This window comes from Poromitra crassiceps (assembly GCF_964638095.1).
Source record: "Poromitra crassiceps genome assembly, chromosome: 14".
NCBI classification, from domain to species: domain Eukaryota; kingdom Metazoa; phylum Chordata; class Actinopteri; order Beryciformes; family Melamphaidae; genus Poromitra; species Poromitra crassiceps.
Window position 1 is genome coordinate 25,110,440 of NC_139633.1, and position 16,308 is coordinate 25,126,747.

Genomic DNA, 16,308 nt, shown 5'->3' on the forward strand with positions numbered 1-16,308 from the left:
ATTATGAAAATAATCGTTAGTTGCAGCCCTAATGTACTGTAATATGTATATGATGTGAGAAGAGCTAGTAGGTACGCTTAAAGGCAAATAGCAAACAAAGCTGAGTGGCGGGTGACTTCTCAAGAGGTTAGAAGAGAAGTGGGCTTTGGATCGGTAAGGCCATGTTCACATTACAGGCAAATCCGATTTGCTGCTAAAGTCATTCATCATCATTATCTTGATTGGTTTCCCAAATCTGATTTAGGAGTGTGTCCGCACTGCCACAAATCTGATTTGGGCAAGTGTTCAAGTCGGATCTGTGTGTCCAGACCTCCATATGTGGTTTGGGAGAAGTGACACAAATGAGACTTGGAGCGTCCAGACTCATAAAACCAATCTGGATAGAATCATTAATAGGTCACTAAAGTTCACAAATCAGATTTGGCCTCCTAGTCTGAACATGGCCTTAAGTTGCCAGTTTGAGTCCCTGGACTGGCACAGAGAATCTGCACACTCTCAGTGTTGTTGTTATACTGAGCAACTTCCAGTAAATGTGAGATTGTGAAGCAGGGTGTTGCTGGAAAACATGCTCAGTCAACGTTCCTTGGCTAAATGACGTTGAGCAGATCCTAGTATACAAACACAGAAAGACAGAGCAGTTGACTGTCATAATAAAGTTATGAATTTGAAGGCCAGACTAATTTCCTGTCAATGACGTCCAGCAATGCTCATGTGTCCAGGAGATGTCCCAGACCCAGATGGCTATGGAGAAGACCAGCCTGCAGAAGTGTTTGCTCTACTTTGAGAGTCTGCATGGACGACCGGTAAAGACCAGCCTGCGTGCTTTATCTGTCTGTTTGTGATTTCTTACTTTGGCCGCACTTGAGTGGTTTTTGTTTTGTCTTCTTTTTCATTATTATCTCTTTAGTTTCTAGTCCATTGAATCAGCATGCTCATAGAATTAACAAAGCATTTTCTGTGTGTGTGTGTGTGTGTGTGTGTGTGTGTGTGTGTGTGTGTGTGGGTGGGTGTGTGTGTGTGTGTGTGTGTGTGTGGGTCGGTGTGCGTGTGTGTGTGTGTGTGTGTGGGTGGGTGTGTGTGTGGGTGGGTGTGCGTGGGTCGGTGTGCGTGTGTGTGTGTGTGTGTGTGTGTGTGTGTGTGTGTGTGTGGGTCGGTGTGTGGGTCGGTGTGCGTGTGTGTGTGTGTGTCTTCAGTGTACCAGACAGGAACGAACTCTGATGAAGCCTCTCTACGATCGTTACCGTCTGCTCAAACAGCTGCTGCTCGCCTCTGCTGCCACCGCAGTCATCAGCACCATCGTGAGTAAAACGCACAGGGCGGCAGCGCTCTATAGTGCTGTCTGTCTGTTTCTCAGGTCCACACCTGCTCAGGTGTTACCCAGACATGTCTCGTCTGGACTCGGTGTAATAGAGAAGTGAGGCTGTGACTGAAAGGTCCCAAGGCTGACAAACTGCAAGCAGAGGAATGATAAATCCTCTCCAAGCAGGGAACTTTATTTGCTCCAAAGGAACTGTTTAGTGCACAACACAACAGTACACTGTTAGTAGCTTATCACCAGCCAGCTGTGCTGTGAACTGCTGAGCCAACTGTTTCACACAAGGGGGCAAAGCTGTCCCTGGCATTTGAAGCCAGTGTGGAAATCTATTGCCCTCTATTGGCTGGATGTAGAACTACCTGAAAACTCCACCCACCCCAAAGGGACAAGGGCCTATATATATTCTGTGTAGACAGATACGAGGGATCAGCCGAGCAGCATTTTGGTAAACAAACCGCGTCACTGGGTGGCAACGGCAATGGAACCCTATGGAGCCCCAAGTGGCGTGAGGCGTGAGTGTCTGACTCTAGCCAGTTAACTCTGTTTACATTTTAAAAACTGCGACAGCTCACACAACTTTAACACGTCACGACATGCATATATTATACATCAAACTCTTGAGCTACTTCTGCTCTCACTCAGAATGTCAAAATATCAGCGATGTGATGTATAGTTTTTGAGATATTAACGTTTGTTTGGCACAACTCATACTATGAACTGCCGCGGGGTTCCGCATTTCTGGGTGTCAAGTGACGTCACGCTGATTCGTCCTATTAAGTCAATAAATTATTTTCTACAAAAAGTTATAGTTGCACTGGTTCATGTCATTTTCCTTCTAATGTCTCCCCTCATGGTGTTTTGTGTAAACAACGATGCCATTAGGAACATACATGTCAGTGCATGTAACACAGTCTGCATGAAGATGTTCTTGGTTGGCAGCATCAGACACTTTTTGACTTTATAAGACAATATGGGATTATGGGCTGGCTTCACATCAAATTTGGCCCAATGACATTGGGCATAATATTTGGTAACCTTTACTAGCTCCAGAAATATTTCCCCAATCGACCTGATAGATAAAGGTTAAAATGTCACACTTTGAAAGGCCACAGCTTCCACACAGTCAGATTTTCATGAAACTTTTCAAAAACTGTTCAGCTGAACTTGCTCTACAAATTTGCCTCAAGGACCCTCAAGGTCTGCCTGTATTATTATTATTGTTATTATTATTATTATTATTATTATTATTATTATTAGAGTCTTGAAGACAGAAGATCCCGCACACTGCTCTTGCTCAGCATCACCATTTATTGATCATCACACGTTTCGGTCCGGGATCTCCTCTCCTCAAGACTCAAGTGATACTTTCCAACGCGCCTGCAACAGAGAGAATTGGATGTGCGAACATCTCCTTTGAAAATATATATATTTTTTTTATATATTTTGAAAGTTTTGAAAAACACATTTTTTAACACCTCCTACACCGTTTGACCGATCACCATCTTTTTCAATTGACAGACCTATCTCATTAAAATGTGTTAAAAGTCTGTTGATATCAATCAATGGTTGTCAATGGTTGATATCTACGTACTGTCGTTTGGAAGATATTTGTGAGAGTTAAATGTCAGTTAAATCATCATAACTTCAATCATCACAACACTTTGTAAAGATGTTCAGATGTCATCAATGACCGTGTCTGCATAGCTGTTTTATGATTGAACAGTAGGGGGCTCTACAAATGCCCCAAAAATTGTATGATGAGGAAATTGCGTGAAATTTGGCACGCATGATCAGGGATAGCCTGACTCTGCGAGATGGGGGGCGATATTGTGTTCACAAGACACGTACCTTGTGAACACAATACCGCCCCCATCTGGCTGTGTCAGGTTAGATCAGGGAGGTTGTACTCATTGGTGTAAGTGGGCAGTGCCTATGATCGCTGTAATAACCATGTAACAGCCGGAACAGTAATGTATTTTGATGTTGTCAACACCAAATTTGGTGTAGGCGCTGTGGGCCTGTACAGGATCTGTAGTTGTTTGTCAAATGTTTGCTGACAGATAGTGTGTGTGTGTGTGTGCGCGTGTAGGAGGAAGAGGAGGGTTCTGATGAGGAGGATCCCAAACAGTGCAGCCCCAAGCAGCAGCCACACACAGTCAAGCCTCCCAGGTGTTTGTCCTCAGATGAGTCTCTGTGTCTCCCTGACTCACCTCTGGTGTCCCCACTGGAGGAGGTCAAAGCTCTCCAGCCGCAGGTCGTCACCATGGCAACACTACATGAAGCTTCAAGGTACAGTGTGTGTATGCAGCAGCAGCAGTATTACACTATGGCTACTATCATATATACATAGGCCATAGGAGTCTCATTCAACCACTGACCTTCTGACTGAATTCACAGTGGATCTATGTATCCATGTTTGTTTGTTAGTTTTTGAACAAATTAAAATAAACAAGACAAATAGTTTAAGGTTCACCTTTTCTCAATCGTTACTTTGTTAGTTTTGTTTGTTTCATTTCTTCAGCTGATGAAGCCATGATCTGGCATTTTAAACTCTTTGTTTGTACCCATAGCTTATCTATGTTAGCGTAGACATTAACAGACTCATTACAAATCTGAACAAATTCCTGGACACTGTCTTCCTCTGTTTGGGTCGATCCTACAGACCAGAACTACTGGATCACCTCAGGATGACGCGACTCGAGAAGCGGAGACACCAGAAAGCACTGCGAGAGTTTGAGGAGCAGTTCCACACTCAGACCGGCAGGTAAAGATGACAAAGAAGACACACTTTCACATGACGCAAAACACATCGAGCACATCCAAACATATTTGGTTTTTGCATTTTATTTCATCTTTTAATAAACTTGGGAACATTTGGTTTTCAACAATGCCTTGTGAAAAACAAAGAAAGAACATCGACAAGAAAACGAAACCGAATCCCGTCGTAGTGGTACGACGGCGTAATGCGGCACACTCACGTAACGTTAATACAGCACAGAGAGAGAAGTCGTCGGGAAAGAGATAAGAGACAAAGAGATAAGAGACAAGTGCTCCGAACTGTACACGTCTTTTTGTACTGTACATGTTAGTTTTCCAAAGTAAATGCAATACGTTTTCGATTACAATACTCACTGTACAAAGCTATCTTGAGTAAGGCAACACAGGGACTATCAACCTTATGGAAGCTGCTACAGTTTGTCTGGAAACGATAACAAAAAAAAGTTTTGCCTCGTGTTTTGCATCTTCTCTCCTCCCTTTCTTTTTCAAAGGACTTGTCAGAAGGAGGACCGCGGGCCGATGGCGGAGGAGTACGGCCAGTACAAGAACCTCAGAGCCAAGCTCCGTCTACTGGAAGCCCTGCTCAGTAAACAACAGGACTCAACCAAAGACCGGTCGGGTTACTCACAGTGAGACCTTTTACCTCCTAAACCCAATAGGACTTCATCATTTCTGAAAGATCGGGGGTTGAGAAGCCTTGGTGGTTCTGGTCGTGTTTCACTGCCACGCCCAAATTTGTGTCGATGCACTTTAAAATGAGGAAAACGCAGATGGAATTACTGCGCAACTGCAGATTTTCATAGTCCCTAAAAACACATCCCTTATCATTCATCATGACGCATGATAACAGCTTGTTATAAACCTGATGTAGCAAGTGTACGATATGTAGCACTAGTTCATGTCAAGGGGTAAACAGCTATAACAAAGATATCTGTAATAACCTATTTGATGTTAGTTAGTTACATGTTAGCAATTTCTAAGATTATGTATATGGCACTTTATTTGTTTCTGCTTTTTTTTCCCTTGCCAAAATACTGCTTTTGGACAAGATGGTCCATAGTTAATGTGGAAACACTGCATTTAAAAAAAAGTGCTATCTTGGCAAGGAGGACGTCGTCTTAAATGCAATCAATCGGACAATCCTGTAGACTGTGCATGTCAGAGTTTTTATTCATACATTGTGCTATGATATGCAATAGGAAATTCATAGTTGATCTCAATTGTGACAATTGAAGTTATGTTTACCTTGGAAAAAACGTGAACGTTGTAGTGCAAGTTATTTCTGCTGTCAAATTTGTGTTTCTCCCCCCAATTTTGCTTGTACAATGTTAATTCCCCCTAAATGCCATTGTTGACAATGATCAGAGCTTTAGATATTGTGCACTTCTGGTTTATATATTTTTATATATTATATATATATATATATATATATCAAGAAAAATAAATATTTTTTCACATTTACTCTGCTAAACACAGTTTATGGTTCTACTTTCTTTCTTTCCATCAACTAGAATAAATTAAAAAGAGAGATTGTTGCAGAAAGGTAGCTATGGTAGAGGTACCGACAGTTTTCAAACTCATGCTGCACAGAACGGCATCATGCTTTTGTAAAGGTTACCGAGTATTTCAAACGTGTAGTTAGTGAACACACATTTTAGAGGCTGTTACATTAGTAGTGTTATGACTCCACAGCGGTTTTACGTCGTTTTTTTTTAACCTTTGGTATAAACAAAGTTGACTGTCGATGCTGCTGCAGCCCTAGGAAATTGTAGTACCAGTCCTTGCCATTAGTAGGAGGTGAAAAAAAGAAAGTTGAATCGGTCTGCTCTGAGATCCCGAGAATTGCTCCGTCAGTCAAATGAACGGGTAACAGGAACACAAACGCTTGTCCACCAACAGCATATCAATCAAAACAGGTCAAAGGTCATTGATAAAATATGGGACACGTTCAAAAACAACAGAATAGGAAATTGAAGAGAAGCGGTGAACACATGCGACGACGGGGGACTGGAGTGCATGTTTGGTTATAGGACAGTTAAAGGGTTCAGTCAGGAGCCAGTGTTGGCTTGCAGAGTAGGTGGGTGGAGGCTGTTGGGGTCCCAGTTTTGGATTTCTCAGTTGACGTATGTGAAATGACTTTAGGGTTGTATGGATATTTTCAACATTTAGGGTCATCCTTTAAAGACGAAGGAGAGAAAGGTGTGAGCGAGGGTATGTATGTGTGTGTTTGTGTAGCTTCTTCTCGTTCTTTCTCCACAGTTTTCTTTGGGAATGATGGTCTCTTAAGAATACAGAGGGGGGGGTTAGAGATTTGCCTGTGTGCATGTCTGGGAGCCTATTCAAATCTGCTTCTTCATGCGTGTGTGTGTGTGTGTGTGTGTGTGTGTGTGTGTGTGTGTGTGTGTGTGTGTGTGTGTGTGTCTGCGTCATCGGTGCATGTGAATATGATCCTGCGTGTGTGTGTGTGTGAAGGTCAAGCCCCCTCTAGTCCCATCCCTCCCGCTCCAGCTTTCCTTAGCGTCCCACGCTGATGTTGCAGGTCTTGCAGCTGGGGTCCTTCTTTGCGTTGACCGTGGACATGCTCATCAGCTGGTGCCCGCTGATCTCGGCCACCGTGCCCAGCGCCAGGTCCACGGGCTCCGTGTGGATCACCTCCAGGATCACGTCGCCGGCGTGGCGGAACACCAGGCCGCCGCCGCCCTCCTCGTCGCGCACGCAGGTGAGGAAGCGGTTGTCGGCGATGTCGAGCGCCGGCAGCCTCTGCTTGCAGAAGTCGTCGCCCGCGGAGCCGCGCGGCGCCAGCACCAGGATGACGTAGTGGTAGGCCGTGTACATGCAGTAGAAGTCCCCGAAGTACAGGTTGGTGTCGGGGTTGAAGAGCGCGTCCGCCGGCACCTCGAAGCGGTGCCGCCCGTAGGGGGAGTCCTGCGGCGGCTTGCCCGTGTTGAACTCTGTGTTGCAGCTGAAGAAGACGCCTTCCAGCTTGCCGCTGATGGGCGAGCCGTGGCTGCCGCTGTTGTCCTTCACCGAGGGGAGCATCAGGTTCCCCCCCGCCTCCCTGGGGTGAGGAGAGACAGACAGACAGACAGACAGACGGAAACGTGAACAAGGCAACAGCAAACACGTCATCCTCTATGAATGATGCAGTCTCTCATGGGTCAATATGTCACTTTCTTTGTATCTGTAATCGTGGCGCCCCCCCCTGGGATAATCGGTGTAATTTTGGAAAATGACGGAGCGGCGCTGAGAACATTTGAGCAAAATTCGAATCTCGAGATATTCAATCGCTGACAGAAAAGATGCCTCCTGAGTGTTTGTTTTCATGATAGAGTGACTTATCTGTATGGGATGCCACTTTAATTTCATTATTTCTCACAAGCTGTCATAGCATTTGCCAGAAAATCTAGCCAGAGAAAATTGCTCCACAGCAAACATAGTTATCGTTATCACACACTCCGTAAGAAAGAAAGCTCTCACAAAGCTGCTGCCCAAGTTTGCTACAAATTAATACATTCAAAGCACCGAATGCTTCTGTGGCAGCTGCTATTATCTTCTCAGCACAGCAAATCAGAGCTCAAAAGCGCCAATTACAAATTGTAATTATACTGCTACCACTCTAAAGGTTGTCATTGTAGACATAATTGTTGCTTTGTTGCAATGATTATGGAATTATTCAGCTCCCCTCCCACCCAGGTCACGGAGACCAGAGGCTTCATCAAGTGGGAACGTCAGTACTGATATTCCCCACATGATGGTGCAGTTTGACAGAAGCATTGTCTCCACGCTACACTCGTTGAGGATGCCGTTGCAGCTGCAACTCAGCCAGAAGGAGAAATTAATCAATCCAAATGACGTCATAGCCTACCTCCAACAAAGGAATGCTCAGTAGTGGTGTTTTGGTAAGCGGTGAGCCTTTCCTCTGAAGGAGAGAGGATGTGAGGAGAAAGCGCAACAACACCATCACGGCAGGAGGAGAGAGGAGATCAGAAGAGACGGTCAAATGTGCTCATATCAGCCGCCGATGCTTTAAGTAAACGACTAAAAATAGACGACTACCACTCCAGACATATCCTCCCTCCCCCGTCTCTCCATCAACATCAGTGCAGACTTGAGCAGGTTTTGCTGCCACAAGCGTGTTGTTTTTATTCATGTTTTTGTACAGTGGTTGTGTCCGTTACTGTCTGGAGGAGATACATTGTGTCCGTTACTGTCTGGAGGAGTTACATTGTGTCTGTTACTGTCTGGAGGCGTTACATTGTGTCCGTTACTGTCTGGAGGAGATACATTGTGTCCGTTACTGTCTGGAGGAGTTACATTGTGTCCGTTACTGTCTGGAGGCGTTACATTGTGTCTGTTACTGTCTGGAGGAGTTACATTGTGTCCGTTAGTGTCTGGAGGAGATACATTGTGTCCGTTACTGTCTGGAGGAGTTACATTGTGTCCGTTACTGTCTGGAGGAGTTACATTGTGTCCGTTACTGTCTGGAGGAGTTACATTGTGTCCGTTACTGTCTGGAGGAGTTACACTAGGCTTCAATCCAATGCGAGAAACCATCAGGGACCTTTATTCTTGCTGCAGACACATACAGTATTTATGTATTTTTGTGTTTCCAAGTGGCTCCTCTGGCAGAGGTGAACACTGAAGCATGTACTGTAAGAGAAGTAGACAAATGTAATGAAAGATGCAGCCTAGGACTATATTCTGCCTGCTGGCAGATTATCTTTTTGGTAGAGCCGGCTTACAGTTCTTTGTACTTGGTGGATTTATGGAACAAACTAATCCTAAACTTGTCATCAACACATTTTGTGCAGCAGCACCCTTCAGTTGCATTCTCACTTTCCACATCTTCCTTATATACTACAGTATGCAATATTTTTTTTCAGATGATGGCGAAGGCTGGAGGCACCCTCTCTGCCTGTGATTGGCCTAGCGTCACATTCGCGTCACATTCGCTTGGCTATCCTGTGTCTCTTTCTACAGTCTGTGGTCAGACGGACAGCAGTTTCGCTTGCTAGCATGCATGAAAGACGCCACTGTGTGTTTATGTTTTTGATATAGTCTGGTCTCTGGTTTATAATGCTGCCGCTACTCTTGGCAGTGCACATATGTAGCCTACAGACAAATAAAAAAGAAAAGATAAAAGATTAATGAGAATTGATCAAGGGTTATATAAAAACAGTGTCAATGCCAATTTACTCATTCTAACCTGCTGTTTGCCCAGCCCTTCATTGGGAAATGCAGCTTTATGGAGTGGGATCACGTGGAGATGGTCTTCAGAAACTTTGATGAGATTGACAGTAAGTAAACATTGTTTCAGATACATGGTGTAGTTGTGGAAAAGTGTGTGAGTTTGGAAGAGGAGTGCACCACTAGGTGGAGACATGCATCCATAGCAGTGTTGATTTCGTAGACGAAAACTATGAGGAAAAATGTTAGTCGACTACCTATTTTCACTGGTGAAAACTAGACTAAAAATGCTAGGGAGGGACGAATTGGGAAGAGATCCAATCAGAAGAGAAGAAGAAGTTAAACATCTGTGTCTGTATTGCACATTCAAATTCTAATGAATAGTTACGGTTTTCTTTGACTAAGATGAGATGAAAATACTTAGACACTTAGTCGACGAAAACTTGACTAAATAAAATCAGGATGAGGTTGACTAAATATGATAAGAGCTTAAAGGGCATGGTGCAGGTTGGAGACCACATTGCATTAATATGTGGAAGGGGTATATAGCAATGGGATTTGGGGGAAAAAAACTTTTTTTCAATCACACATAGCTGCGTTTAGACTAGTTTTTGTAACCAGCAGGGGGCACTGGTCCATTTCATGGAACTACCTTTTGTGATGTCACAGGGATGCAAAATAGTCACCTTTACGCTGGGGACATACCGGACGCGGAACTTGCGCGCATGCGCCGCGCAGCGCACCTCCGTGCAGAAGTCGCTTAAAAGTGTCCACACAGAGAGCGCAGCTCACTTTGCGCGCTCTGCTCGTCCGCTATATATTTTGCCCCAGATCTCCTGTCTTCGTTATCATGGGTAAGTAAATGCCGACATAAATATCTAAAGTAATATTCTGGGATAACAGTTAATGGCTACCTTCGTTATAAAATGCAATTGCATCATATTTGTCTGTTCTCCTCCCGTTTTCCCAGTGCGTGCTGTTGTAGAGAGAAGGCGAGTCCTAGCTCTCTACTTGTTGCTCCGCAGGCAACGAGCCCCTAGAAGCCGCTCCCCCTCTCCCACTGCTCTTTCTCTCTTTTCACACTTCCAAAGGGGCAATCAACAACGTAAATAAACATTATTTTACTTTGAAATTGGTTTTATTTGACGAATGTCCGGTTTCGGAGTTCCTGTCTGCCCTTATCTGATCTGTTCAGCTTGACAGAGTCGCTCACGGGCGCAGACGGCCGCGCAGGTAAATAGAAATCCAGGCTGGCCTGAGCGGCTGCTGAGCTGAGCTGAGCTGCGCGCTGAGCGGCGCGCTGCGCGCTGAGCGGCGCGCTGCGCGCTGCGCACAATTCGGTGTGGACTGACAGATCTGTTAACATGGTGTCCTAATGAAAACTGGCTGCGCACAAGGTCGCAAATGGTCGCTCCGCACAGCTTACGTGCAGGAGACGCGTGCGGTGTGTTTTCACCGTTAGGTGACAGTCACATTTTTCAGCCCAAAATATGAGGATTTCTGAGTGGTTTTATGTCTGCTCTGGCATCTGTCACCTTTTTTCACTCTCCATGACTTTGCATCCCTGTGTCAGCCCCAGCAGAACATTCTCCTCTTGTGATGTCACTCCTGTTGTTATGTCACACACCCATTTATAAAATGCCACCTTTTCCTCCATATTTATACCCTGGGGGCCTGTGGGGGGGGGGGATCTTTGTCTTTTTGGAGTGTTTTCACTGTAATCATGAGCCCAAAATGTCAATTCAGATTTTCTTTAACCTGCACCATGCTCTTTAAGCAAAAGTGGATTATAGCTCACTCAGATAAACATGTGAATGTTGTGTGATATGCAAAGGTTGTTGGTTCAATCCCAGCCTCAGGCAATTTTTTAAAAAGTACTCACATTATAAGCTGCAGCAGTGATCCTTCTTTATCATCACCAGTCGTTTGAACACTGATAGAAGGGTGTTTATCGGAAAACTTGGCATTTTGCATTCTTGATGTTTGATTTTCAAAGTACTGTTTTAAAAGTATTTAAGACCCTTTTTGGATTAAGTGGATCCTTACCTCTCAGGAAAATGTGCCGTGCCATCTCAGGCTATCTTATTTTTTCACATATAAACAACATGCATATCTGTGTTTTGTCAATCCTGTTACCGACATAACAATTACTGTTTGAAAAGGTTTTAGATCCATATTTAGAACAAATCTGATATATTATGAAAGATAAAGTCTCCCTTGTTACACTAAGTGTGTTTATAAAGTGAGAATATTGAGGAGTTTACTTTTTTCCCATGGATGAATATGCCCATTTACATTTGGCACTTTCACAGCATCTTCTGTTTAAGAAAAAGTTATGTAAACAAACTAATAATACCCAAATTTCTTCGAGTGGATTACTAGTACTTTTTACTTAACGCATAAAATTAGTTTATTTTACATGTGTCTTTTTATTTATTTATTATTATATTAGAATAGTATACAAGTAACAGGGCTGACACCTCAGTAACAGGGTTGACAACAGTTAGCATATTGGTTATACTGCTGGTAAAGGTGCTAATACCACATGGTGTGCATTCATGAGAGGCAGAAATTATCTTATATATCTACATTTAAAATTCCAAACAAATAACTTTTTAATGTATGCTTTTCTGGTAACAGGGCTGACACAGCGTGCTCGTCCCCCTCTGTCAGACATTACAAAACTTGAAGAAAATTAATTAAAAGCAGATGTCACTTACTTATCTATCCACCATCATCTTTAGAAAAGGCAGGTGATGTCACTTCCTGGAAATGCTACAACTTTTGGAACAGTCCATTATGTCTGAAGGGGTGTTTTCGTTAAAAGTAACAGGGTTGACGACAACATGGATACAAGACTATATTGTTCTTTTTCTCATCATTTTACACATATTAAGAATAAAACTCATTCATGAGTAATGAAACAACACTTGGGGCATTATATAGGTGTATGTTTTTTTATGATAGTTTGATGTTTTTTGGCCTTAATAGCTAGCCAAAGTAGAAAGATCAGACTGAGATACAGGTCATTTTCGCATTTTTTGCAAGATGCTTCACACAAAATAGTGTTTAAAACTCTTTAAAAACAAAATGAAGAAATAATTTGTTTTTATTAAGAGACATATCTGGGGAAGTAAATTATAAAATGTTTTATCGCTTATTTGTTGTTTATTCAAATTTACAGAGGAATGTTGTTCCAGATACATAAAATGGCAAGTTTTCCGATAATCACCCAGAAATAAGCTGATGAAGGAGACTAGTCAGTCCCTGACTAGCTCAACTCACTGGTACAAATCTCACCTGTCTCACTCTTTATGCTCTGTGTTATTGTGAGTGTGAATACAGTGTGTAGAAATCAGAAGCTTAACTCCCAACAGCTCATAGCTCAGTCGGCTGACGGTACGTGCACATCTACAATGGCAAATTCGCTTTTCCGCTGTGTCGCAGCGTTTTGTGGGCGTGCAAACCAGCTTCCAGCTTGGAGCTGTAGCCTGTAGAAACGTTGTACACAGGAGGGTGCGGGGAGGAAATGTGTAAGAAGAGCTGTCATTGGGTAGCTTCAACGAAAGGTCCCGCCCTAGTCCCGCCCCGCGAGCGTGAGGCCGCTCGGAGACAAGCCGCCTCTAGTCTGCGACAGTGAAACGCTGAAACGCTGGGGGCGGTTCCAGCGCGATGTTGAAATGGACCAATCAGAATCGAGAATACAGCAAGACAGCCTATCAAGATGCAGCGTCAAAGCGGCTTTTTCAGCAGGCAAGCCGCCGTGCCATTGTAGATGTGCACGTACCGTGAGAGGCTGTGTCACTGTCTCTGTCTGACAGGTAGACTGTTGGTTCGATTCCCGATGGAGGAGACATATTACAGCACTGCCCTGTCTTTAACATCACCAGCGTAGCGCCTCCTACAGGCAGATATACAGAGCAACACAGCGCCTCCTACAGATCCACAGAAATGGACACTGTGGACAGACTGCAAAGAGATCCAGACATGTCATATACTGAGTCTAGAGCAGTTTTTCAAAAAGTTTTTTTTACACCTAGCGGCAGCAAGCGAAACACAACAAGAACAAGAAAAACGTACTTCCGATGTCAGTAAAATTTCAGCGCCCTGTGGTTTTCTGTCTCATAACCCTCAGCTAATGTCTCTGCAGAGGTCAGGGGGGAGAACAGCCCGCCCCTTAGCTCCAGGTAGTGGCAGCGGAGCGGGAATCGAACCCACAACCTCTGGCCCCGGTGGAGGAGACATATTACAGCACTGCCCTGTCTTTAACATCACCAGCGTAGCGCCTCCTACAGGCAGATACACAGAGCGACACAGCGCCTCCTACAGATCCACTGAAATGGACACTGTGGACAGACTGCAAAGAGATCCAGACATGTCATATACTGAGTCTAGAGCAGTTTTTCAAAAAGTTATTTTTTCAAGGCGACACAACCAGAACAGTTAGATAAAACATATTTCCGATGTCAGTAAAATTTCAGCTCTCTGTGGTTTTCTGTCTCATAACCCTCTGCTCATGTCTCTGCAGAGCTTAGATACAGGCAGTGCCAGCGGAACGGGATTAGAACCCACAACCTCTGGTCCCGGTGTCACTGTGTGTATTATTCCTTCACACCACCAGCTGCCCTTCACACTCACAGCTCTTCTCCGGGCGCTCTTGTCTCTTCCCTCTGGCTGTTACCATTCAAAACTGACTGAGGCTCGAACCCACGACTGCAAAAGTGGCTGAGGTCTCAATATTGCCAGGCAGCAAGCCTACTCTCTGTGCCACCAAGTCAGACTGGTTGAATGAGGGCTCAGGGCTTTAAATGACTCTTTCCTCTGGCTGTCAACATTCAAAACTGACTGAGGATCGAACCCACAACCTCAAAACTCACTGAGGCTCAAACACACAAGCTCCAAACTGCTAGACAGCAATCCAACTCCCTGAGCTAGTGGGTCATACTGATTAAGACTAGAAGATTAAAGCATAGTCTTTATGCATCTTAAAATATGTTTTGAAGGGACCTTTTAAGTTGAATAGTATTTGAATTATATTAATATGACGTGAGTTTCTATTCACCTTGCACAGAAAACCTTTTACTTTTATACTTTACTTTAGTACATTTCAGAGCCTGTACTTTTTTCCTTTTACTTGAGTAATTAAGTTGAATCAGTACTTCTGCTTTACCAGTCTTTTTTTTACACAAATAACTGTACTTCTACTTAATCAGAGCAACAATGTGATTAAATTTGGAATGACAAGAAAAAATTACACGTCTGTGCAATAGGCTAAGTAGGCCTAAATAACTCAGATATAGGGTTTGCAATTGTAACGTTCCATATAATGAAGTATCTCATGCTTGTTGATTTAATGATTGTTTTGCACCTGCTGCTCAAGTTTGAGATACTTCTGTCTTGCCTGGAAAGAAGGTGGGAGCAGCCGAGTACAGTCAGCCAATCAGAGGCAGAGAGGGGCAGGTCATGCCTTCGCCTAGCCTTCGCCATCATGGGAAAAAAAATATCGCCTACAGTACAGATGCACAGCCTGGCCGGCACAAACAGCTGTCATTGAATAAGAATGCATTCAACCAAAAGAATATGTGAACGACAGTTTGCAGATGGGAAGGTGCTGCAGTATTATTGATACAACAGACTTGGTTATATAATAATGTTGAAGTGAATGAATATTGTTATTACATTTCACTGTAATACACTCAGCGTTGGGGAAGCTACTTTGAAAGCATAGCTTAGGAAGCTACCAACTACTTCACCATTGAAGTAGTTGAAACTACAGCAAAGCTACCCTGTGACAAATGTAGTTTAGGAAACTACAAGCTACGCAGAAAAAGTAGTTCAAACTACTTTGTAAAATAAAGCATTACATTGACAATGTATATGATATATGAAATAAAATATAATAGCCTACAAAAAAACAATGCCAGCTAAAATATCCCTCTTAACTGAGTTTATTGACACAACAGTATGAAAACTTGGAGAAATCAGATGCTAACACCCACACTGAGGAACAGCAGCTGTTTCTCTGTCTCTGCATGAAGGGCTGAGTGGCGGTTCGATTCCCGATGGAGGAGAAATGTTCCGCAAACCGGTCTCCCATCTCTTTAACATGGCTGGAAACACACTGGCTGACAGAGCGCCTCCTACAGACGGTCAGCCCACCCCTCAGTCACTTTTGAATGGCAACAGCCAGAGGAAAGAGTGAAAAACACTGAGAAACCCAGTCTAAAGAGGTCTGACCTGGTGGCATAGAGGGTTAGCTTGCTGCCCAGGAGTACTGAGCTCTCAATGGCTTTTGAGGTTGTGGGTTCGAGTCTCAGTCAGTTTTGAATGGACAGCAAGAGGAAAGAGAAGAAAGTGCCCACAGATTAGATAACTATTTCTAAATTGACTAAAAGCTCAAATATATCCTTTTGACCTATAGCCAGCCACTTCAAAAGTCATACAGAGAGAAATACAGCATCAGTGGCAGTGCCTTTGTGGCTCACTGTGTATGTCAGCTGCCTTCAGCGAGAGAGGTTATGAGTTTTAACCTGGGATGTGCACAGACTGAACTTTCATCTGTCCTTTTTGAGGCAGTTATTTGTATTTGAATAAAAGTGGAAATAGGTGTAACAATCTTCTTTTAGTTTGTATTGCACTTCAAATTATAATAATAATAATAATAATAATAATAATAATAATAATAATAATAATAAATAAATAATATTTTTGACAGTGCAGATAATCATAGTTTTTTTTAAATAACACTAAATAATAAATTAAGCTAAATTATATTTACACTAAAGTCAGGTGTGTTCATCACATTCTTTATGTTATTTTCCTTTAACTTGTGCTTTTTTGTCTTCCATCCATAATTTATAAAAGATATTTTCAGCAATTGTATACTTTTTTGACAGATGTATGTTGCTTTACAGCTGAAATTGTGTGAGAGAGCTGAAATTGGGTGAGAGACATAGAGTGATAAAGAGAGAGAGAGAGGTTTTGCTGAATAGCCGACTGTAAAAAGGTAAACCAGACTTTTCATAGTG

General features: G+C 43.2%; 2 protein-coding genes across 2 annotated transcripts in view; one reads left to right on the forward strand and one right to left on the reverse strand.

Annotated features, from left to right (window-relative positions):
* The window catches only part of LOC310789093 (protein FAM13A-like), a gene marked incomplete at its 5' end in the record, with an annotated part of 36,897 nt that extends 30,450 nt beyond the window's left edge, over positions 1-6,447 (forward strand). Inside the window, 5 exons of the mRNA XM_083650689.1 lie at positions 720-803; positions 1,194-1,298; positions 3,405-3,604; positions 3,978-4,079; positions 4,585-6,447. Of these exons, the coding sequence (XP_083506815.1) occupies positions 720-803; positions 1,194-1,298; positions 3,405-3,604; positions 3,978-4,079; positions 4,585-4,726 (633 nt within the window). The 3' untranslated portion in view covers positions 4,727-6,447. The remainder of the gene's footprint in view (positions 1-719; positions 804-1,193; positions 1,299-3,404; positions 3,605-3,977; positions 4,080-4,584) is intronic.
* Positions 6,448-6,583: 136 nt separating this feature from the next.
* phyhiplb (phytanoyl-CoA 2-hydroxylase interacting protein-like b) overlaps positions 6,584-16,308 on the reverse strand; it is a 34,534-nt gene continuing 24,809 nt past the window's right edge. The window contains exon 5 of the mRNA XM_083650514.1: positions 6,584-7,151. Coding sequence (XP_083506640.1) covers positions 6,608-7,151 — 544 coding nt within the window. The 3' untranslated portion in view covers positions 6,584-6,607. The remainder of the gene's footprint in view (positions 7,152-16,308) is intronic.